At 43.6% G+C, this 24,898-nt stretch overlaps 1 protein-coding gene across 1 annotated transcript; it reads right to left on the bottom strand.

Moving 5' to 3' along the window:
* Window positions 1-1,208: 1,208 nt before the first annotated feature.
* xpr1b (xenotropic and polytropic retrovirus receptor 1b) lies at window positions 1,209-23,448 on the bottom strand. The gene is made up of 15 exons (XM_080836374.1): window positions 23,328-23,448; window positions 18,369-18,420; window positions 13,307-13,408; window positions 12,284-12,504; window positions 11,775-11,924; window positions 11,370-11,453; window positions 9,295-9,376; window positions 8,426-8,625; window positions 5,985-6,164; window positions 5,612-5,777; window positions 5,177-5,371; window positions 4,082-4,242; window positions 3,138-3,277; window positions 2,418-2,639; window positions 1,209-2,319 (listed from the first exon to the last, which is right to left on the bottom strand). The coding sequence occupies exons 1-15, from the start codon at window positions 23,394-23,396 to the stop codon at window positions 2,265-2,267; spliced, it is 2,079 nt and encodes a 692-aa protein (XP_080692500.1). The 5' UTR covers window positions 23,397-23,448; the 3' UTR covers window positions 1,209-2,264.
* Between the last annotated feature and the right edge of the window lie 1,450 nt (window positions 23,449-24,898).

Genomic DNA, 24,898 nt, shown 5'->3' on the forward strand with positions numbered 1-24,898 from the left:
GGTATGTACAGCAGACTTGATCTTTTTCTAAAGGATCCTAACAACAGCGTAATTTCTCCAGGTCTTGCAGCTGCATTGCAGTGGCTATTGCTCCCAAGGCCATGGAATACAGTACTGCACTCCACCACAAGGGCCGAGGAAAGACAGCTTCAGTGTATGTGTGGCTTATGATTATGATGCGTTTAACAGTGGCTTCTAGCAAACTCTTGATTTGGCCATGTATACTCTGGTCTCTCCTGGAATGTAACAGACTTCCTGCATCACTTCACCGACAGTGTCCTCGATGGCTCTCCGGTAACAGTCCCCCCCCACACACTTAAGACAAGTTCTTCAGTTAGTGAACAGATCAGAAGGTAGCATATTAAGGCCTCATTTTCCAAAAGCGTCAACGAACAAAGTCATCCTTGAATAACTTGGGGTCATGGTAGAAGAGGGAGATCTGCAAACGATTCTATCACAACTAAAGTGAAGTCCTGTGATGCTCTTAGGAAACAGGTCAGATTGAGAACGGAACATAAAGTCCCTGAAATCCTGACAACAGTTTCACCATGGTGCTTAAACATGTAATTAAATATGTCATTAAAGAGCCTCTCGATGCATGTGTGCTAAAAACCCACAGGTGGCATTTCAAGCATTCTCACTCTGGCAAGAATCTTACAATAAAACATGGACAAGGTTTCACCTCAGAGACCTTACATGGAAATGGCTTGAAATGCTGTTATACTGAAATAGGACAGCAGTTCACAGTATATACAGAGGCAAAAGCATTGTGCAAAAGCATTGTTTACACAGATTTTTCTAATGCGTAAAGATGGACCACACCACTTTCGGGGGATGGGTGGGGGGGAATGACTGGCAATTGGACGCGAGCCTTTAACGCATCATCAAAGTGCTAATGGAATGTTCTAGAAATTTGGCTTGCTCAGAAAAAGCTACATGTTACTCTAGCTCAGTAATAATTTTTCCAAACAGCACTGGGGGAATATTCAATAGGCATTTCTCTGACATCTGGCATAAACAAATACAGAGAATATAGCTTTCATTAGCATATAGCAGATGAGCCTCTCCAATGAGCTAGAAAGGCGGGGCTTGGGTGCTCCATTGAAAGTCAGCCTATGGCTGCCACCTGTAGGTTTCATCACATTTAAAAGCCATACTGTATGTGTGTGTGTGTGTGTGTGTGTGTGTGTGTGTGTGGGATACAATTGAACCTTCCCTAACTTCAAAAAACTTCCCCTTCCTTAGGCAACTTTCAAGGCATATCTCTTTCACATAAATAACAATGAAATGTACATTCAAATCATTTTTCGAAAAATAAAATCAAGGATGCAAACTGTGGCACACACATCTCTGGGACTGCCACATTAACATTACAAAACTTGTTTTCATCTTTGACTTCATCCAAAACATTAAAATAAATTCACATAAAACAACAGATCCAATGACACTGGCATTCAACCAGACTGATTGCCTTACAAGAGAGGTCAATGTCCAGCCTGAGGAATCTCTACCCCAGGTCAGCTACATTATTTCTGATTATCGATCAATGAACAATAGTTGCCCGTGTAGCCTATGATATTTACAACGTTTGAGCAGTCTTGAGAATGGTCTACCCTCCTCTGAAAAAACACCTAGGGCAGTGACAGATGAGCAAAAGAACAGGAATGGAAAAAAATGTGGGGCAAATACAAGTGTTTGAAAGTATGATGCATGTGTGCATGAGTGTTTACAGTGTGTAGATGATTCTTGGTCTCTGTATATTCAGTATTTACAAGCGTGTTTTTTAGCCACTGGGGCTCAGAAGGTGTGTGTTTGTCACCTGCTTATTTCTTGCTACTTGGTTAGCATGGCTGTCACTGATGGTTAACCTGATTGTGTGTGTGTGTGTGTGTGTGTGTGTGTGTGTGTGTGTGTGTGTGTGTGTGTGTGTGTGTGTGTGTGTGTGTGTATACTTTGAACGTAAAAGCGAACTTAGCTGTCTTTGTGATTGTGGAAGTTTCTGTCTCGCTCTCTTTCTCTCAACAGAATGGTACTGTCACTTGGATGTGTGAGTGTATGTGAGTGTGTGTGTGTGTGTGTGTGTGTATGTGTGTGTGTGTTACTGGGCTGCGTGTGTGTGTGTGTGTGTGTTACTGGGCTGTGTGTGTGGGTGTTGTGGTGGACGGGCCACTCTGTGATGTCGGACTGAACAGTTGAGAGAGCTGTGGCCTCCAAAGAGCCGCTGTCTTTAACGCGGAGCCTCGAAGGCCCCGCGGTGGAAGATGTCAGGTGTCATCGTCCGTGTCCTCTATGAGGACCCTAGTGTCCCGCATCTTAGACCTGAGAAGGACAGAAGGAAAGAGAGGCGATTGAGAGGAGGACACAGAGAGGGCAGGGACGATAAGACGATAAGTGTGTGTGGGAGTGTTTTTACATACTGGGAGGCTAGGCGTGGCCGTCTCAGGGACATGCTGTAGCTTCTCTTGTAATTCTTCTTGCCCAGCCGGTTGCGGACTCCGTCCTCCTGGTCCATCATCTGCTCCAGCAACGTCTGGTCGTCTGCGTTCAGTGGTGCCACCGAGATGTCCCGCACTGCTCGGAACTCACCGCAGTTGTTCAGGTGCTCGTTCTCCAGACGGAAAAAGTTCCACACAAAACGCCTGCGGACACATGGAATGAGTAGGGGCACGGGGGGATACAGGAAGATAATGTGTAGCATGGAATTAGTGGAAAGGGAGAACACATTTACAGAAGTGTGCTTGTGTATGGTAGGACCTGTGTGTGTGTAACATGAATGCGAATCAGGAAACTGAAGGGGCTAATAGATGGGTAAGCTTTTGTAAGAGAAATAAAAATATCAGAGATTAAGTGTGTGAGGATGTGAGTGAGCATACGAGAGTGTCACCGTGTCTGAATGTGTGAGCAAGCATATGTGGTTATGGGTTTGTGTGTGTGTGTGTGTGTGTGTGTTTCTGTATGCGTGAGCAAGCATATGTGGTTATGGGGGTTTGTGTGTGTGTGTGTGTGTGTGTGTGTGTGTGTGTGTGTGTGTGTGTGTGTGTGTGTGTGTGTGTGTTTCTGTATGCGTGAGCAAGCATATGTGGTTATGGGGGTTTGTGTGTGTGTGTGTGTGTGTGTGTGTCTAGGCACACCCCCACCTGAAGACCTCCAGTGGAGCCAGGATGGTGCTGACGATGTCGGTGATGTGGGGGACGCTGGTGACGGAGCTGACGGAGATGGGGATGGTCCAGGCGAAGCGCAGGAGTACGTCCTCCAGTATGGCACAGTAGTAGTACGCCTGCGGACCAGCACAGCAGCACACTGACGCAGGCCATCCCACCACAGACTACACACATGCAAGCCCCCACCTCCTAACGTTTGCCTTAAAGGACACCGTTATGCCAAGAGCGTAAACTCTCTCTCTGGGTGTCACTGGTAGGCACCATGCCTCTATGATGACTTCAGTTCTCAGGCAGCTCAAGAATGGGGCGTTGAAAACACAACTGAGGTAAGGGGTTTGTCTTCGTCCAAAACTTTAATTGATTCACTGAAGGTTCAACTGACCTCCCTGCCCAGCAAAGAACATAATGTTTATGGGCCGAGACACCTGCAGTGCGAGATGCTTTTATATTACAACCATAAAACTGCATTCCATGTTGGAGTGCTTTTCACTTTCTGTGGGCTGGAGAAGTGATGAACAGTGTAAATATGGGTTACTGTAACACTGTAGGGTGGAGTGCTCTCTTACTCACTCCTGGCCAGACACAGAAACGGCTGCGTAGAACCACGTAAATGTGGGTTACTGTTACACTCGGTGCAGGGTGGAGTACTGCTTCACGTCTTAGGGGCGAGACATAAAAAGGGTGTCGGGAACAGCTTAAATGTGGGTTACTGTACCATGACATTAGACGTAGAAGTATTTTCACAGGCTAGAGAGGATCTCCTGAAGGAAGATGCCCTGAATACTGTAAAATGTCAGGGTTATCCTGTAACCCTGCAGGAATATTTCTCGCCTGTAATTAGCCTGAGCAACAGTCTCATGAGAATAACTGAAGCACTGTGGACTATAACTCTGCACGTGGAGTGTGGAGCCTGGCCTTACTTTCTGTGGGTAGACTATCTCCTCTCTCAGGAAGGTGTTCTCTCCGGCGCTGCGGTCGAACAGGCCCCAGTCCATCTTCAGGTCCCAGATGAGCGTGTAGCAGGAGCTGGCCACCAGGCAGCAGATCATCATGTAGAAGAACACAATGCCTTCAGGTTTCCCTGGGGAAAAAAGCAGCCGCATCAGTCTGTGGCCGTGGGGTGAACCCCCAGTCAGCATTGCTCCATCTCAGCTACCTGAACTCCACCCAACCGGTCTGACAAAATACAACTCAACATCAAATAATAGAAAACTAATAATGGACTAGAGCCCAGCTATTTTAAGGCAGTGCCATCATCTCTGGTGATCTCAGTGTCCTCAACAACCCAAATATAGTATCTGAAAGGCAAATGTGACCATTTGAACAATTTCAAGCTGAAACCAGTCCTCAGTGGCCCATCTGAATGGCTCAATGCCAGACTCACCTCAAAAAGACTGCAAAAGGACTATAGAGAATATGTTAGTGGCTAAATGTGGGTTGTTCAAAGCAGGGTTATTATAGTGAATGAAAACTAAGACTAAAACTGGCAGTGAGAAATGTATTTAGTTAACTGAAATAAAAATAAAATTACAGTTTCAAAAACAAGAAAACTTAAAAAACACTAGCCCACAATGAACAATGCAACATGACCTACAAAGAAATAAAATTAGCTTAGTTTTCGTTTTCCCCCTCAATTTGCGCTGTGGTTGCTATACCACTTTGTCCAGAACAGTTTGACTTTTTGAGAGACACTGGCCTGATAAAAAGCACCTAGAATGAATTAAATAAATCATATTTAATGTCATACACTCTTTCATCCTACCCTTTTCAGCTTTTATAAATCAAGGCTTTTCTCATAATACTTGAAAAACTAAAACTAGTCCATCCTTCAAAATAAAAATAAAACGACGTATGCAACTTAAACTAAACTGAAGTAAAAAATAAAAAACAATGGAAATTTCAAACCCATAACTGTTTCAGAGCCGTTTATGGAGCACACGCTTCTATCTCGTATATTCCTGAAATGTACGGCCAGTGTCTGCCAAGCAACTCCATGTAAAAAGCAAAAGCCTTACCTCTGTGTGTGTGGTAGAGGGCGGTGAAGGTGACAGCGAAGAAGGTGGTGGAGTATTTGCCGGCGTTGACCAAGTGAGGGAAGGCGCGCTTGGTGTCACGGTAACGCCTCAGGCACTGTATGAAACGGAACCAGGCGGGCAGGCACTTGATCACAGCCCGCACGCCGTACGAGTAAGTGTGGCATTGACTGTTCTCTGTGAAAGATAACCAGGGTGACCAATCAGCATACAGAACACAAATGCTGTAAGTGTGAGTTTTAATCTTCATTCAGTTCAATTCTTTTATATGTTGTGTCAGACTGTGAAAGTAGGAACTGAAAATCTGTGCCATTCTTCAGTGAGAACTGTGGCTTTTTCCATTTCTAGACTAGACCACACCAGAGCATACTGTAAATAGACAACCACATACTGCATACACGGTCATATAACCCATACCTGGTGTGGCCATTTCCCGATATGGATCGGCCCAGTTTATGTCCATACTGTAGTAGCAGATCATGTACTCCAGGTCCATAAGCACCATCCCCAGAGAGTTCAACTGGTCAGCCAGCCAGAAGTCTGCAAACTCAACCCGGTGGAATGGAGCCGTGACCACACGGAACTGGTGATAAGGGAGGAGTATAAAAAACAGAAAAGAGGGTGAGTAACAAGCAAAGGAAAGGAAAAACAATAAACCCAAATGTACGAGGAAGATGGTTACATTCGGCAATTGCGTTTAACTGAAGATAAAGACCATACAGGTGCATGTGTTAACATACTGTACAATCTATGAACAGATATGCAAGAGTGAGGGGGTCAGATCACTCACCAGCAGCTTGAGGAGCCAGAAGCGGGACTTGTAGTAGCAAGTCTTGAAGGGGTTGATGAGGAAGAGGAAGAAGAAGCCGTACAGCATGAGCGGGTTGGCCAGCATGGGGACGTGCAAGGGGTTGGAGAAGAGGCACGACAGGATGCTCACGCACCACAGCACACCCAGGAAGCCCGCGATCTGGACACAGGAGGTGAGGAGGTAAGAAGCTTTCAGATATGTGTGTTGCAGAATGTGTGTGTATGCATCATTGGATATATGAACGTATGCAAAATTTCAATACAGTTTTCTTGATGAAACTGAAATCTTATGCACAGTCCAGAAGGGGGCAGTAAAACCCATCTGCACTGGCCTCAAGTCCATTTGTGTTTCTCCAGTACTCTACAGAGGAGTACTGGCTGCCTCCCTTGTTCTACACATAAATGTTAGTCATGTTTGTCTTTCTGAATGACATTTGACATGTCCAATTTGCCTGTGTCTAATCCAGTTGGACATATATCTGTCCGTAAAATGTGGTGAAATTAGAATTAGAAACATTACATTAGCTAATGCCTTTTGAAAGTCAGTTTCAGTGCTTAATCTTTTTACGGTGTCAAAACTCATTATTTCCTCAACCTATGGTATTTGAATGCATTCCAGTTTTTCTCCCACAGTATATTTTTCACAAATGAGACAATTTAATGTTGGACTTGGTATTTGGACTTTGGGCTTTATAATGGGTACACAATGGGTGCCTTGGTGGTCTCACTTGGCCAAATGTAAGATTCTTCAGACAAGACTTTCAAAATGCTGAATAGAGCATCTCCTTTGCAATGGTTTGTTCTAGAAATAGTCTGTACAAAACCCAAATCCCCATAGGCCTGGTGCATTCTTCTACACATTTCCCCAACTGACAGACACATTTCATGTCAAAGTATTGTTCAGTGCTCTCATCTCCTTCTGCTTTCCTACAAACAGATCAACCAAAGATTAAGTTTGTTTACATCTACAACAGAAACAACAAACTGATGCCCTAGGCCATGGGTCGGGAACCTGTGGCTCGCAAGCCACCACTGGCTCTTTGGCTGATGGCTGAGGCTCTCGGACGAAATGGTTTGAGAAAAATGCGGGGGAAAAACTTGTAATCAAGGGATCAGCCTAGGCCTAGTAGAAGTAAGGGATAACGGCCGACGAGCTGTACAGTTCTACAAAGATAATGGACTATGCGGGGCAAAGACCTCCACGACGCGCAACTGTACAGCTCGTCGGCCGTTATCCCTTAGGAGAGGGAGATAAGGCTCAAATAACAGTCAATACTACTTATATTAAAATTACAAGGATTCGTGGCAAATATGAAGGTCTATCTGAATATTGTTATATTCGTGGCTGGTTGCCATGCCAATATCAAACACAATCACAGATTTACCTTTATTTCCGTCAACGAGAAACCTTAATTGTTGAAGTTGACAGGGTAGAGAAAAATGTCGAAAAGGAAAAAACCTGTTGTGCATCCCTGCTGTTTCTATTGGGGTGTTTCTATTCAGTGGAGGCTGCCGAGATTACTTCGTCTGACATCTGGGTGCGCAAGTTCTAAGTGAACGATCAGCTGGAAGGAATCGCACGTCAGCGAGCACAGCTTGGGAGCGAACACAAGTGGACTGACAAGTTCCATCCGAAGACGAACTGATTCTAAAAATGTGGAATGAACTGCCCATTACATATCGCACATTGCAACGCGTTAGTATTGCTGTGTTAACCATGTTCGGTTCCACTAAGCATGTCAGAAATCTTTCTCACATATGAAAAATATAAAGACGAACCTGCGCTCTCGTTTAAATGATGAAAGCCTCAATGCTTGCATGAAGCTTCACCTCACTGAATATGAGGCAGACTACAAGGCCATCCGCAAGTCTATGCACCACTAATGTTTAATTTCAAATGTTGTGTTGTTAACTTCATGTCGTTGTTACGTTGTTAACTACTATAAATTAACGTTGTTAACTACTATCATTTCCCATTGCCATTTACATTTCAATTTACTAGTAAGATACATTTTAAAACTAGTAGAACATGTATTTAAAAAACTGTAAAAAAAAAAAAAAGAGTTCTTTCTTGTAGATTTAAAAAATAAATAAATTGTTAAAGTGGCTCTCCAGGCAAAAAAGGTTCCAGACCCCTGCCCTAGGCCCACACAAAGAAAGGCAAGGCTAGTCGGAGAGCTGTGCGAATGGAGATTTTCTTGTATATAATATTAACATTACATGCAGAAATAACTGAATGAAAAACACATCTTCAGTTACTGCACTCTTTTCACCAACCCAAAGATGGTTTGCTCTATCTATGCATGGGGTTCAGTTTATGCCTTCCTTCTTTAGAGGGGACCTTTTCCCCAGAAGACCAGACCAGGGAATGCCTAAGACAGACCCAAAATGTCCCAGGGCCAGCTTGCCTGAGCGGCTCACCTCAAAGAGATGCTGGTGGGAGAGGTTGTTGCGGGGATTGAGCTCGAATATGAGCACATGGTTGACCCCCGCCTGCCTCCAGCCGTAGGTGTTGATCCCCAGCAGGAAGAGGAACTCGATGAGCAGGAAGCCGCCACGGTAGATGCGCACCAGCGGCCACACATCGTGCTCCTCGTCGGAGATAAGGAACTTAGCCACACCTGGAGGGGAACAGATCAGGAAGATATGACTGATGTGACCAGGCCAAATGAAGAAAATGGTTTATTGTGGATTCCCTTTTATAGGGGCGGAAGGGAAAGGGTTTAAGATCAGTCTTTCTTGGTAGAAAAAAGGTTCCTATACTGAACTTGAGATGCAATCGCCTGGAGTGCAATCCCACACAAGGTAATTATACAATGTTAAGGAGTTGAAAGTCATTCAGGATCATACAGAGTATAGAAAGCAGATAGACGAAATGTAAACTGCATTGACTACTGACTGAATATCAACACTGATGGACGTTTTCCATAAATGGTGTTAGAGAGCAAAATGTAAATCACAAGTTCTGGATCAGGCAGCACACAAGAAGGTAAAGTCAGCACAATGTTTTGCATTCAACCAAAATTACTTAACACATTTGCGCTGGCGTGTGTAGACCTCAGATTCAGCCCTCAGGTTCTCCCTACGTAGCCTACATGTCTACCACATCCTTGTCGTGGCGGTGCAGCTTGTGTGTTCCAATAACCCCTAGAGCTATGTCGGCTGGAGCTTCAGGCTCTTGACAGGGACACCCATGCTGAACAGGTCGAAGGATACGAACCAGACAAGAGGGCTGATAACCCTCTCCCGTAAAAAAAAATACTTATTACAGAAACCAGCCTTTATCTCACCTGTGATGATGACTGTGATGGTGAGGACAAGGAAGACTCCACAGTATAAACCCACTCTAAAGGTGGTCCAGGCAGGCGCGGGCTGAGGTGGCAAAAAAAATAATGAGGATTAGGACAAGGGGAGTAGGGGGCAGTGTTTCCCACACATTGACGAGACTATGGCGCACCGCCATAGTCTAATTTCGGCCGCCATAGTCTCTGCCTGCACATGAAGTTTTTTTTTTTTTTTTTTGCTCAGACGAAGTTCGTGTCGCTCTCATTGGGATTGCATGAGAGCACGAAGTTCGGCTGTCTGCCTGCGACTGTGCCGAAAACAAAACACTGTTGAGATATGTTAGTGTTTCCCCTACCATTGTATAAGGGGGTGCCCCGCCCCCCCAACGGCACCCCCCCTGAAAGGTCAAGTTAACTTTGCTCAATTTAATTTTCTATAAAGCGCCAGATCACAACGGAAGTCAGTTAAGGATACCTTTCCTATAGAACAGGTCTATACTCTATAGCTTGTTATTTTATTAAACACAATAAATAGCTTTGTGTTATTTATCTTATTTGCACAACGGCATGTCATTTTTGTCACTAGATGATCGCGCGTTTACAATTGTCCTCTGCGGACTTCTGCCCCGATGCGCACACGTTACTTTCTGTTTGAAGATAAGATAGCAGTTAGTAATTGCCGGCCATCTAAACCATCTAAAATGCATATTTTGCTCGCAATATATTTGGAAATACAGTCAAAAAGCTGTCCGATTTGAATGGGGGTATTTATTCATGTATATTTTGTCATCACTCGATCTTGATGTCTTCAAGTAACGTTAATGTTCCAAAGTGAAACATTCTAATGTGTGCACCCAGTTTCAGAAAGTTACTAGCCAGACTAGCGGTAGCTAGCTACTGAAAGAATGCCATGGATCCAGCAAAGCGTAGAGCTAAACGAATGTATGAATATGAACACCGGGCCTTCTTGCCTGAATGGGAGGAATTATTAGCGGAGCGAAATGGAAAACCCCTTTGCTTAATATGCAGACTTCACGGTCGCATTTTAAAGCCTTGAACTTGGATGCTAACATAGCCCAGGAGTTCCTAAAAGCAGAGCTGGGCAAGCACAAGGTACATTCTTTGATACATCAGTCAGACTCGGCTAAGTACTCTGAAACGGTCACGTTGGCATCGTATCAGGTGTCATGGAATATTGCTCGATCAAAAAAGTAATATAGTGAGGGAGAGTTTGAAAATTGAACAGAAGATATCTGACATTAACTATAAAAAGCACCTTTAGACCATTATAGTCTTCAATATGTTTATTTTTGTGCCATATTTTAAATCTACATTTGTTAATTTCTCTTCCTAAAACAAAGGGAGGCAACTGCTGATATCAAGCTCTTCTCCAGGCACAGTCTGTTTCTCTGCTTTGTTTTGATCAGTCATTGCAGAGAAATCTCAGCAGATGTCTTCAATATGTTTATATTTGTGCCATATTTTAAATCTCAATTTGTTAATTTATCTTCCTAAAACCCACTAGAGGACACTATTTAAAAGGTTAGGCCGCGAAATCAGGAATTTTAGACACGGACACCCCCGGACATGTGCCGCCCCCCCCCCCCCATAGTCTCCAAAATTTCTGTGGGAAACACTGGGGGGAGTAGAGAAGAAGTGCTATAAAGTCAAACTTATTTTCTGAGATGCCTGACATCTTTCCAGAAAGAAGTGTGACGTCATATTCTAATGCAGTATACTTTTAAACTAGGTTAACACAGCGCAGTTATCTCTTGATCAAGAAAACTGGAAGGTTTAAGCTACAGGGCACTTGTAAGGGGCACTTTGTTCTAATTCAGAAGAGACTGAATCAACTAGTTCACTCTTTTCATCTTTGCAAAGAAATAATATCCACAGACATTAAGTGGCATCGATATGTCATTCTCCATTAGTGGAGTAGCTGAAATTAATATATATTTAATGATGTAATTCTGTCATGCTGTGACTAAAGAGTAATGAGGCTAAACAGGAATGTGTTTGCGTCTAAATGAGTTTCAGATAAACAACAACAAAAATTCCTTCTGAGCTAAGCTGAGGCTGACCTGAGCTGCACCCAGGGGGGGAACCCGCAGCCTCTTCATGGCCCTCTGACGGTCCCCACACTCCAGCTCTGTGGTGACCAGAGCCTGAGAGAAAGAGAAAGAGAGAAAGAGAGAGAGACAAGCAGAGAGGGAGAGAAAGACCAACAGTACTTTAGTTACCACTGCAACAAAGAAAGAAAAATCTTCATAACAGACAAAAATGCCAATGCTGTTGTTGATGACAAGTGATCCTTAGGTTCACAGATTTCACTGTGAGAGAAAATGTAGCACACTAACATATTATTGTGGTACTTAAAAGCTACATGTGGGATTGGATACATCAGTCCTGTCACAGTACACTTCAAAATAACCTCTGATTCTCAATACCACTTATCCAAACATGAGAGTGTAGTGGGTTTAGGTTACCTCAGTCTCAGAGATGAGCTGGGTGATCTTCTTGCAAGTGTAGAAGGGGGCCACCTCCACGTGGGCCACCCGCCAGTCTGCACCCCGCGTGGTTTCAAAGATCTTGTCATGTTTCTTCAGAATCTTCCGGAAGCCTGTGAAGTTCAGATTCTGCAGAGGAAAACAACAAGACTTTTTGCTATGGGAGGGATACTGAGAATTCCAGACCACATAATTGTGGTAATACAGTTAATATCAGTCTGTTTTGTTTTTCTTGGCCTCACTATCTTTACTTTACTGTTCACCATCTGCTAGCTGGCTTTATGTGTCGATCCCTGAGGGAGGGTGCCTCAGAGTGCACTACTGAGAACACACGTCCCCCGGAGAGCACAACACAGTGCACAACACATTTTAATGTCATTTGGCATTTGGTAATGTTGTGACCATGCTGACCAGTCTCAGTGAATGAGTGACCGACTAGTGTGTGTAAAGGCGTGCATTGGACTGTGAAGCGATGAGATGAGGCTGACCTGGTAGTTCTGTAGCAGGATGAGGCTGAGGTAGAACTCGCTGAAGGCCAGCTTCAGGTCCTTGATGTTGCGGTGCGTGCAGCGCTCCTGCTGGGTGAGGTGGAAGACGGCGCGGCGGCGCCGCAGACCCGGAGCGCCGGTGCTCTCCCGTTGCGCGTCCAGCGATGACTGCAGCTCATTCTGCAGCGTGGCGAAACGCCGCTGCGCCTCAGCCAACTTTTCTGTGGAGGGTGGCAGGAGGAGAGAGTGAGAGAGGGGTTGGGATGAGAGGAAAGGGGTGTAAGGAGAGAGACATAGAAGGAGATTGGGGAAAGAGAGACAGATGCAGAGGTAAAGAAAGAGAAGGGTAGAGAGTGAGAGAGAGGACATCCAAAGGGGGAATAAGAATGAGGGAGGGAGCAAAAGTTGGGAGAAAACAGGGTAGAGAGAACCAGCAGAGTGGGCAGAGGGGCAGAAAAAGAAGAGAGTGAAGGTAGAGACGCAAGCCGGCATGGTGGGAAAGAGGGAGAGAGCAGAAGGTCATCAGAAGATTGAGCAATGGTAGTCTTTGGCCACGGCCCAGCTCTGTCTTTGGCTCAAGTTTCATCTCCAGTGATGAAATGTTTTTATGCTATAATTTGCTTTTTTTTTACCAAGCATATCCCCCCCCCCCTCTTTAACAGCAGAGATAACTATGTCCATGATGAGGGGCAACAGCCAAGTTTCAGGCCAAGCCAGAAAGAATGCAGATGCTCCACTGTGACATGCACAGTATGCTCCTCCTGCTCTCCTGTGGCCAACATGCTTATTTCACAGTATGCTGGAATGATAAACACCCTGGGATACAAGGCAGAGCGTTCACACAGTTGCAGATAATCATTAGCTTCACACAAAAACTGGATATCAAGCCCTTTAGAGGGTGCCAGATCCCTTTACCATTTGCCTGTAGTTCTCTACATCATCTAACACTTTGGCCACTCCTTCAATAACAACACCAATGTTATATGATTGTGGCCAGGCCAGGCGTGGACTGCGTGTGGTTACCTGAGTAGAACGTGTTGATTTTGGCCAGCTCCTTTTCGCATGTTTGGAAGAACTTCTCCTCAAACTTGGCATAGTATCTCTTGACCGTGTCTTCATCAGTGACTGTGAAGAGACAAAGTGACAGTGTGTGTGTGAATAAGTGAAAGTGAGACAGAGAGAGAGAGAGAGAGAGAGAGAGACAAGAAAAAGCCGAAAATTCAAGCTTTTTACTAACGGGTCATGGTAATGTTACGCAGTCATCCTATGGTTTATTCTGAAAATGAATTTCAGCTCCACACATTAGCGCATGGAACAGGCACTAATGTGGCTATGTGCACAGAGCCTGTGAGCCTCTGCATGCTGGCCCAGCGGATGTGTGTGTCTGCTGGGAGTGGTTCAGCACTACGGTCTGAGAGCAAAACCCAATCTCACAGTAATTACTCTGCTGCTCACAGTAATTACTCTACACACACACACCTACACCTGACACATACACACACAAGCAAATGCGCACACACACACACACACACACACACCTACACCTGACACAAACACACAAGCAAATGCGTGCACACACACACACACACACACACACACACACACACACACACACACACACACACAAACTCACACAATCACACTTACACATACACCTACACCTACACCTGACACATACACACACAAGCAAATGCACACACACACGCACACACACACAAATAAACTCACACATTAATCACACTTACACACACACCTACACCTGACACATACACACACAAGCAAATGCACACACGCACAAGATGAGAGAATAGAGAGAAATCATCAGTGTCGACAGAAAAGAACAAGAGGAAGCACTCCAATATCACTTCATAAAACAAAGGAAAAACAAATAGCCTGCGACTTGTTTACATAACAAATGACGTCCACATCACATTGTCTGCAACAGAGAGGGCAAGGGAGAGAGTTGGAAAGGGGGTGATGTTCGCTGATGCGTATTTCAGACAGTGGGGGGCGTTGTTTGGGGCCTGTTAATAGGCCTATGGTTGAAGATGTCCAGACAGGCAGACAGTGAGTCATTGTCTGCAAGAGTGTGAGCAATAGCCATGCACTGGTCTGGAGCGAGAGAGAGAGAGAGAGAGTGGGACCTTCCAGTCCACTTGGGACAGAGACACTGAAGTCATTCTGGACTATGACACCATCACTGTGTCGCCCTTCCCCTTCCCCCGTTCTTAATGGAGTACTGCCACAAACAGTACTTCTAGTGGCTTTGGGCCTCTACTCTTGATAATATTCATCACGCTGAGTGCAATTAGGTCCATATACTACTTTATTCAAAGGAAGATACAGCTTAATCGCTGGTTATCCTTACAAAGCTATGTGTCCTCTACCAATTAAGAGGACACACTGAAGTATAATCTTGGTTAGCCTGTCTTCACCAAACCAGGACACTGGCCAGCCAGCCTCTCCACTTATAGCATGCAAAAAGGGATTCCACCACAAACTGAAGGCCTCAGAGAAATTGCACGTGCTTCTGAAACCTCTAGGGTGCTCCAGGATTCCTGCCGGATGGCTTTGGATAACCTGACTTTACCACATCACAGCACGGGCCATAAAAGGTGCCTGCATTTGAGAGAAAATCTCTGAGCACAAATGTTAAGGTATTTCTAAGTAAAAACTACATAAATGTAACATTGGGAGTCTGAAATGTTTCTGTTTTGAGATCAACTGAAGTTCAGAACTGCCTCTGTGAAGGGCGTATAAATGTAACGGTGCAAACAAATCCAAACAGAATTCGGTGCTGATGGAACACCTGGCATGGCTGCGAAGCGCTTGGACTGCCAGCTGACTCTAGAGGTTAGATATTTCTTCACGCAAGAATGCTTTGTCATCCTATCCACCCTGAGCCATTTGCAGAGCGGGTTGCCGCTGGAGAGCAGTAGGTGGAAATTGAAGCTGTGTGGAATTTTAATCTGGGCGAGCACAGAAATAACACCGCCCGTTATGCCACCCGTGCTTTCAGGCACCGGGCGGAATGATGCACGCCCATGGAGGACGGGGAAGCAGAAGGTTGTCAGCACAGCAGGCGTCCTTCCATAAGAGCTTTGGGAGCTGCTTAAATTCCACACTGCCCTGCCCCACACATACCACATTAATTCCAACATTAAAGGGAGCAGCAATATGGTACTAAGCGCTGACCATTAACACCATTCACCATCCTTCTGATCAAGTGGTAGTATGGATTTATTCTTTTCCCATTCAAAATCCCCAAATGTTTATGCACAGAAAAGGAATTCAGCAAATGACCAGAAGGAACCTGACAACTTCAATAATGGTGGATGACATCAATAACTGGAGAACTTGTGTAGCACACACTTTGATGTCTGATTCTTACACCAGCCTGCTGTGAGTGGACTTGGTGTTAGTGAGAGTGAGTGGCACAGAGACTGAGCAGAGACATTGAAAAGCCAGTGAATATAAACTCTCATAGAAATATTCAGAGAAAAACAGAGAGACATAGTGTGCTTGTTTTAGTAGTTGACACTCTTCAATAGTAAACAGCTGACACTGCCGGACCACATTACACATTCAACAAGAGGGGTCGGTGCATTATCGATGAGACGGTCTGACCGCCTGGCACTAATTTAACCGAGAGTGGATGGCTTTCATGGCCCACTAATTTTATGTCTGCATCATGGCATTGGTTTAGGTAACACCCCCAGTTTGGGCCGGCCTGAAGTAGGTCAGTGTGCAGGATGGCTGTGTTTGCTGCATCCCTGAAGACACCCCATGAGCAATGGGAAGCTAACATCCGAGAGTTCCCTGCACTGCGCAGTATTCACTAACAAACTCTGCTGTACCAAAGCACTGTATTGGAGAATATATTAAATACAGAAAGTGGTGTGACCAGTGTCAATCTCTATTCACACACAAGAGACAGAACCTTTTAGGGATTAGATTTCTAGGTTTGTTGACACTAAAAGTGTTCCCATTTGATGGTAGCCATCTTTGACTGCCTTGATAAGATTAGTCCTCCACCTCTCTCAACCAAGCATCAACCACCGCTATTTTATGAGAGCTGAGGGCTCGTCCAGGTAAAACTGGAGGAGTTTATGCGAAATCTGAGACATTTTGGTTGCATTTTGGCCTTGTGTCCACATGACAATAGTATGAAAAGGCAAACTTGAGAAGGGGTGCCAGAGGGGAGACTTTTGACAACGCAACCCTTCCGTCACCCTGTGGACTGGTGAACACTGTGTGAAGTCTCCACCATGTCCAAAGTGAAAATAAAAATAAAATCTATTTTTGATTGTCAGACTGATCATGGTCATCAGCCAAATTGTTCCGTTTTTACGAGGATGACAGAGTCTATTGGAAAACATCAGTGGCCAAAGCTTTGTTTGATATAAGGTGACGCTGAATGCTAGCAACCTTAAGCGGGGCAAGTTCACTTCACTGGGGAAATTCTGTTTGCCCAAACCACTGGTGGTGTTTCAGCTGGTGTTGAAAAATAAACGATTTATAGGATAAGGTCTCTTAGAGCCACTGATTTGATAATAATCTTGGCAACTTGCAGGCTATAACTTGGAACACAGGTTTATGTGATTTTAAAGTGACCTAGCTAGTAACAGTGTTGTCACTTTGTGTGTCCGTGTGGTCACAGACGAGTTCTCAAAACGCTGTAAGCACCTGTAAAAACCTGTATAAGCGTGACAAATACAGAGAGGATCTCTCATGAAGGCCTCAGAGGACGGGGATGGTCATGTTCAGCACATAACTTGCCTGAGAAGGGCAATTTATAGACACAGCCCCTTCAAAGCACTATCATCACCAGCCTAAAATACACCTTATTTCAGCAAAAACTGGCTGGTAATTACACCGGCTGGGCCTTACTCATCTTCCAAACAATAGCAATTTTCAAATTTGCAACTTTAATCACTGCTGCCTGACAAACTGAATGAATGTGAGGTCTGCAAATTATAGCTATTCATGGCTCACAACACTGAAAGTGTTATAACTCTATTTGAGAAAGAAAAAGGAAATCAAAAATATGTGAGGTCCACATGATTCCTGGGAAATTCAGTGTGAGTGTGTGAGATAGAAAGAGAGGAAGAAGAAAAAGGACTAATTTCTTTTGTGATAGAAAGAAAGAGAGAGATAAAGTAGGCTATCGATTTGTTCATATGTGCCTGTGTGAACCTGTTATTAAGTTAACCTTTACCAGGTGAGAGATTATTCCAGATTTATGTTTAACATGTAGCAGGCCAAAACAACAAGCCTACTTTATGCTGAGATTAGATAAATGTTGGGTTTGTCAACACCCACAGTGTTTTCCCTGTCTGCCTGCATCATCATATTGCACTCTCTAAACTGTTGCTAATGGAAATGTGTGATTTGTGCAGATTGTACTGCTAGACGCAGCATTTTAGAAACCGTGAAATGAAGGTGACTGTCAAAACAACCTGTAGCAAGACTACAGTACTTTGCTTCACATTCACTCAGGTAATACCCTTAGTAGGTTATATAAAGGCAGAACATATTAGAAATGTTACAAGTTGAGTGTGAGATTGTGTAAGTGTTTTGTAAGACACAAAAACAGGGAACAGCTTTAGTCTGTTTTTTTTTTCAGTGGTCCACTGCTGGACACTGATCTGTTCTGATTTTCTCAAACGGGCATGATATTTATTGTGTTGTAGCCCCTCTGAAAACTGGGTGATGGGTAGTGGCCATGAATCTACTCCTAATGTTGGCTTCAGGCTGATTTCAGGACATTATTTATCATGTTTGGCATCTTAGACTTGCCTGTTAAAAAAGTACAGTTATAGGCCTGCAGCCAAAAACCAGTGCAGGTTTGTCACCAGCTGTGAATCAGATAGGGAGTGTGAGCCAGAAACACATGGACCTGAACATGACTGGATCTCATCTGGCTGGGTGCTGAGAGGCAAGGAGGGGGCGCTGAGTTTTACAAAAGTTGACCTGTTCCTCCAAGGTTGCCATGACAAGCAAAAAGAAAGAAAGAGAGAAAGAAAAGAAAGACAGAAAGAAAGAAAAAATAAATAAAGACAAAGGCAAGAATGGCTGAGTTTACCTTCAATCGAAGGAGCCTGGTCCTGGGCCGAGTACAGCATCTCTTTAAAAGCCTGCAGGCAAAACAGAGCAAACAAAGAGACATTTTAACAGGGGTCAAACAAATGGTCAGCTTTCCTATTACCCATTAGACCTCCTATGATTGGACATGATCCACCACTGACAGACAAATGGGAAACTCTGCCAAATGGGAGACCGACAGGGGAAGGGAGGGGACAGAACTGAGACAGAGCACACTACACAACACAGTGCAGAAAAGAGGAAGAGAGCCCCTAGAGCACGACACAACACAGGAAACCGTGCATCATATCAGGTTGTCAGGAAACTGTTGCAAAGGGGAGACAGGAACATCAACAACATGAGTGACACACAACATGCTAGGTTAGGTTTTCCAAGAAGTCCAGAAATAGAATTTGATTCATATTTGCCCAGCAGCACAAATAAAAGATTCAAATACACGAACCCACTGGGACATTAAACCACAAGACACATCCGGTGGAAAACACAGCTGTCCCCAGAAACAACATCACCACCACCACCAGTTAAAAAAAAGGGAAATGTAGATTGGAGAAAAGCTGATTTCAGCTTTAATTCAGAATGCAAACATGTAGTCACACAAGATCTGGTGCTTTTCTTCTTTGCTCGTGTGTAACAGTGAGGTAATTTGCTGGGGGTCAAGGGTCATACAATAGTTTGTTTGTTCATGCTGACAAATGCAGATTGTGCAGAGCACTGTCTCCACATCAATAACTCCCAATCATTGGCTTTGAAGCATCGGGAGTCCTCATTAGCTGTAGCGTGGGGTAATATTGACAAATCTACCACAATAGAGTCAATCTCTGCCAATTCCCCATAATGTTGACATCACACAGCTGTGCGTTACACGAAAGGGTCAGCTTATTCTGCTGCCGTCCCTGCGGAAGCTCGGCGCAGTACACAGAGTCATCGTAAACACACACTCATATACAAGAACCCCAAACTGAATGCGTGCCGTGCATGCTGTTACTAATAGTCAGATGAACAGTGGAGATAACCTGGCAAAATCGCTGCATAGCTCCATTCTCCCAGAGCCCGGTGTTGTGGTGTCACCTTACAGCTGGTCTGAGCCAGGCTGCCGCTTGGCAGCTAGGTTAAGGGCTGGAGCAGAGCGTGGAGCCAACACTGACCTCGGCATGACCCCAGGGGTGCCGTTGCCGTATAGTGTAATGCAGGTCCATGCATGTACCTGTGTTCTTAAGTGAGGAATATGAGGCCTGTTTGAGAGTGTGTTCTATGCTGCGGGTATGTAAACATGAAAGTATTTGTCTGTAAGAAAGGTTAACAACCTTGTCTGAGTGTGTGTGTAACTCTGTTCGATGTTTGCATGTGTAAATCTTGAGTAAAAGGGTTCTGTGACACCTGCAGGCCCACAGGGAGTCCATGCAATACAGAGGCAGAGCATATGGACTCTTCACCCACTCAGAGCTGAGCACACCCAGCTCAGCGTTCCCAGGAACGATATCACCCTCTTTTGCCATACACCTGAGTAATGCATCTGTTTGTCAGGTGTATGCTCTACTAGATAGTAAATTAATCCATATTTTTGATGTAAATATTTCTGTATAGTGTGTGCCCACATATCTGTGATGAGGGTGGCTATTATAGCACTTTTCTGTATTTGTGACTGAATCTCTCTCTCCTTATGTCTTTATTTGCCTCTCTTTTTGTCGTGCCTCCCTCCCTTATTTCTGTATTCTCCTGCTGGCTCTCGCGCTGGCCTTTCACACACGTGTGTTATGTCTGGCCGCAGGATTCTGTTTGGCAGATCTCTGTGAGAAACACCATCAGCATGAAGAGGAGATGTGAGCCAGACTCCCTGTCCATCAGTGGCGGCTTCAGCACCTCCACTATGGAGCCTGTGGTGTGCTGTTATTCTTCACAGCGTGACCCAGGCTGCTTTCGACCAACCCTGGGCTCAGTTTCGAGGAAACCTCTGAGAAGAGGAAGGCAACACTTGAGATATAACTCTCTGCTGGGGCTGCCTAGAACAAAGCTAACGGAAAAACAAGTACTAGCCTCAGGACTAAAACATGTAAGTCAGTGCTGGCAAAAAAGTTGGCAATATTTGACTTTTGAACGGCAATAGATTTGTTGGTCTGAATACAATGCATGTAGCGTGCTCTGAATAATGTCTAATTCTCTCCCTCTCTCTCACTCCCTCCCTCCCTCTCTATGCATATCTGTGTTTGTGATCCCACGCATATTCATGTGATATCCCACACACTTGATCACTGGCACCAGATATTTGCAGAATTCCCTTCTCCCATGAAATGAGCTTGCATCAGCTCTCTTAAAGCGTGAATTACAAACCAGAGGTCAGTGCTGCCTACTCAGGTCCTCTCTGTCCTTCAGACCGATATACAGCAAGCACACACACACACACACACACACAGACACAGACACAGACACAGACACAGACACACACACAGACACACACACAGACACACACACACACACACACACACACACACACACACACACACACACACAATCAGAGTGTATTTGTACAGTCATACAATGCACAAAGTATATACCCAGGCTCTGTTCTTGAGGAGAGTAGAGAGACAGACAAGGGTCATTTGATATGATAGTACAGAGAACATGTCAGTAATGTTGCAGCGGCTAATTAACAAGACCATCAAAACACAAATAATGCCATTAGGTTTAGGCCATTAAACCTGAGGGAGCCTTGGCGCTTCAAACCGCTGCTGGCTGCATTCAAACCCACTGCCAATTATCCTCAGACAACCTTGCATGCAATCATGCGAAACAATCCAATTATGTCTTATGCTGTATTCTTTGAAGGCATGAGCATTTGTGCATGGACTAGGTTATGGCCAAGGAAAACACATATCTGACTCATTTCTGCTGACTATGTAGGATCTAGCAGGGCATGTCCAAAATCATGCCTCATAAAAACAAAACTAGCATGGAGGTGCAGGCCTTACAACTTTCAGTTGCATAGTGGAACACCTTGCAAAGTACTCCACACTTAATTACTGTTTTTGTCAGTGAAAGTAAATACATTGCAAAAACAACTAACAGGGTATTGTATAGTCGTGAACATGACTTGTTGAACAAGGATTCATTTAACTTCGTCCCAAGACTAATTAAGTCAATTTTGCATTCATGTGTATTAGGCTTTCAATTTCAGTTATCAACAATTGCATTTTTGATATCCAAAATTGACATTCTGAATACCTGCAATATAATTCTTACTAGGGAAAAACTCCTATTTCAGATATCTACAAACCAATTGTTACTAGTCATAATTTTATTATAAGATATCCAAAATGAAAAACCATTTCAGAAATCCATAAAATAATGCTATATTTCCAAAATACATAATCACTAGTAAAAATTGAATTACGGATATCCACGATTGCCATTATGACCAGTAGAAAAAAGTGATTTCAAATATCTAGAATAAGAATTATGACTAGAAACAATGCAATTGTAAATTGTAGAAAATGTATTGACAGGTAGATGGGATGCTGTTTTAACACAAAAAAGGGTTCATTAACTATCCACAATTACATTTTAGATATCCATAATAGCATTTATTCTAGTCAAAATGATCTTTTAGAAAAAAATGGCAATTAAAGATGCAATCTGCAATGACATTCCTACTAGTTAAAACTGTATTTCATTTGTAAAATTTTACTTTACTTATAGTCAAAATTCAGTTTAAGATATCTTTAAACAGTAGCCTATGACTAGGTGTGAGATGTGGGAATACAAATTAGAAATTACAATTAAAAATGCCATTATGGATATCTTAAATGTAGGCTTATACAGATAGGGCTGTGGTTTGATTAAATGTTAAAACAGATTGCCATAGTTCAACCCACAATTTATGTAGAGGTAATACCGCATGATGATGAATATGATAAACCGATTCATTGTCGAGAACGATGTAGCGCTTGTCTGTCTGAAAATACCTGGACGGTCGACTGGCCAGCAGATAAAACCGACAAACATTGCTACATTTGGAAAGGCATCCTGTTAAATCATGATTGTTACCAGTACAAGAACAAAAAACATGTTGGACATAAACGGCATTAGTTATCAACTTCTCGGACAGATGTAACGGTTTTTCATTTGTGTTGGCTACAACAATAATCTTGCTAGATATATAAATATAGTTAACTTGTTTGATTAGCTAGGTATTCAGTGGATGCCGAATTCTAACAAGACCACACAGACACTGAAAGGGCTTTAACCACACCATCTTAACAGCGCACCTATGCGCAAGACTGCGCAGTGTTTTCGCCACAATTCAGAAATGCGGGCGAGGAAGAATAATACTCAATAAAATATGCTCAAAAGTAATCACTGACGTTAATTGGTTATTGTAGTTAATAACTACTAGTTATCCCACCATCTGTAGCCATATATGGCTGTCAAATAAATATTAGAGGTTGCTGGAAATGTTCTAAGGTTAGAAGTTGTAAGCTTCAACAAGAAACGAACTACTGTAAGCTAACCAATATACTTCACTGACGAGACAAGTTTTCTGTTATTTTACTACAATTACCTGCAATACAAGCAACTAGCTGGCGAATCATATAACGATCCCCAAATTTGCATCGGGCTGTGTACAGCGAACCTAGCTACAATAGCTCGCCAGCTAACGCACTTTAACTAGCTAGCTAGCAAGGCTAACGTTATTCTTCTGGTAATCCACTGCATGAGTCAACAGCAGACCTTCAATTATATGTGCTCTACCCGTTCATGGTAACTTGCTGTTACATCCTCATCTAAGCCATGCATGTAACATTATTTAAAATACAATGAGCGATAACGAACCAACAACAAGGAAGCCTTAAGACAAAGCTAACTAACGTTAGCTTGCTGACTGCCTGACATGACAGGTTCTAATGTTAACTTACCCGTTGTTAGCTAGGTTAAAATGTCTTACCTCATATTGAATATATTGTTTCCTCCATTCCGGAGTGATGTGTGCAGAGAGATGCTCTGTGAATTTCATCCTTCAAGCATTTGTCTGTTCTGTTAACAGTTTAGTGGGTGCTTCTTTGTTTCGCGGGAGTGAATATGCTAGCTAACGTTAGAAGGGACAAGAATAAGCAGTACTGGCTGTGTATCAGCGCAGTCTACTACGGTCTTGTCCAGAGATTAAGGTTGTTTTCCGAGTATCCCAACTCCTGGCCCCACATATTACACGGAGAAAGTGTGACATTCACAGATACGCCTGTCAACACAGTATCTCCTCCCCACCAGTCCAGGAGAACACAGCTCCAGTGCCAGTGACACTAGGGAACACTGCACAATATTTTCACGCGAATAAATAACTGTATAGCACAGACTCGCGGCCGCCATAATGTCAGTGAGTTACGTCATATTGTCGTCAACTGACCAATGGCAAGTAAGGATGAGAATATCGGCTCTTTGAAGGGAACCGGATCATATGGCTCCGTTCCTTTGCTAGTTCCGAGGGTTACTAGATATAAAAAAAATAATCACAAGTATAATGATAGGGTACACTTTGTATTAGATTCGTACTTAGATAACCCACCAATATAACTACATTTAGCATGTGTCTGGACAAGGTTTAGCATACGCATCCGCTTTGCCTACACAGGGTGTGTGGAGGTTCAGTCGTGTTTTTTTGTTTGTTTCAGACTGTAGGCCTATGTATGTGACACAATCAGAAAATAATATTTTATGAGGTTCCCTATCTCTAGCTCTCTCGACCACCACTGCTCTCACTCGCTCTCTCCTCGAGGGGATAACTTTGAATGGTGTGTTCACAAACAACAACCTACAAATCCTTCTCATTCTGCTTTTAAAGAACCTATAACACACAAGGTCTACCTCTTGTGACTGGCTGGTTCTCACTGTTCGCGTAATAGATGGGTGGAGTGGAATTAGTGTAGGCACTAGGCAGTGAAATTTGGGTAAAACGGATCTCAAGAACGACTGTTTCCTTTGGTTCGTACCAAAGAGCCGTTGAAACGAATCGGATCTTTCAAGAACGCAACACCACAAATGGGAGGGGGAATGTGATTGTTTGGTTCAAGGCTTGACATGCACTGCTTGCCGATTCAAAGCAAGTTTCATACAGATTATACACTTGTAACCTTAATCTCTCTGTGTTACACACAACAACATCTGTCTTTATACTTTACAAAAATTGTTCTGGATTAGAATGCTGGCCTATGTGTGGGTGTCGGGATTCATCCACCCTGGTATAAACTTCCTCACTTTATAACTCATTAGATAGAATCTGAAAATGTATAAACATGGGTTATTGTTTAGTGTCCAAAAGCCTATTAACTGGTGAGAATATTAATGCACATTTCCTGTAAATAAGAAGATTGCAAATAATCTCTGACTTTCTCTCTTTCCGAGTATATGTGTCACACAGCAGAAAAGATGAAGACAAAAGACAATCACTGCTTCAACCACAAACTCTAATATGTTTTTATTTAAATTGATATGATACATTTGCATATTTACATGTTTAAATAA

This window comes from Sprattus sprattus (genome assembly GCF_963457725.1).
Source record: "Sprattus sprattus genome assembly, chromosome: 4".
Taxonomy (NCBI): domain Eukaryota; kingdom Metazoa; phylum Chordata; class Actinopteri; order Clupeiformes; family Clupeidae; genus Sprattus; species Sprattus sprattus.

Coding starts and splice junctions, on each gene's coding strand:
- xpr1b (XM_080836374.1), bottom strand. CDS start 23,396: ATGAAATTCACAGAGCATCTCTCTGCACACATCACTCCGGAATGGAGG. Junction 18,421..23,327: donor AACAATATATTCAATATGAG/GTAAGACATTTT, acceptor TTTTGCCTGCAG/GCTTTTAAAGAGATGCTGTA. Junction 2,640..3,137: donor GCTCCACTGGAGGTCTTCAG/GTGGGGGTGTGC, acceptor ATGTGTCCGCAG/GCGTTTTGTGTGGAACTTTT.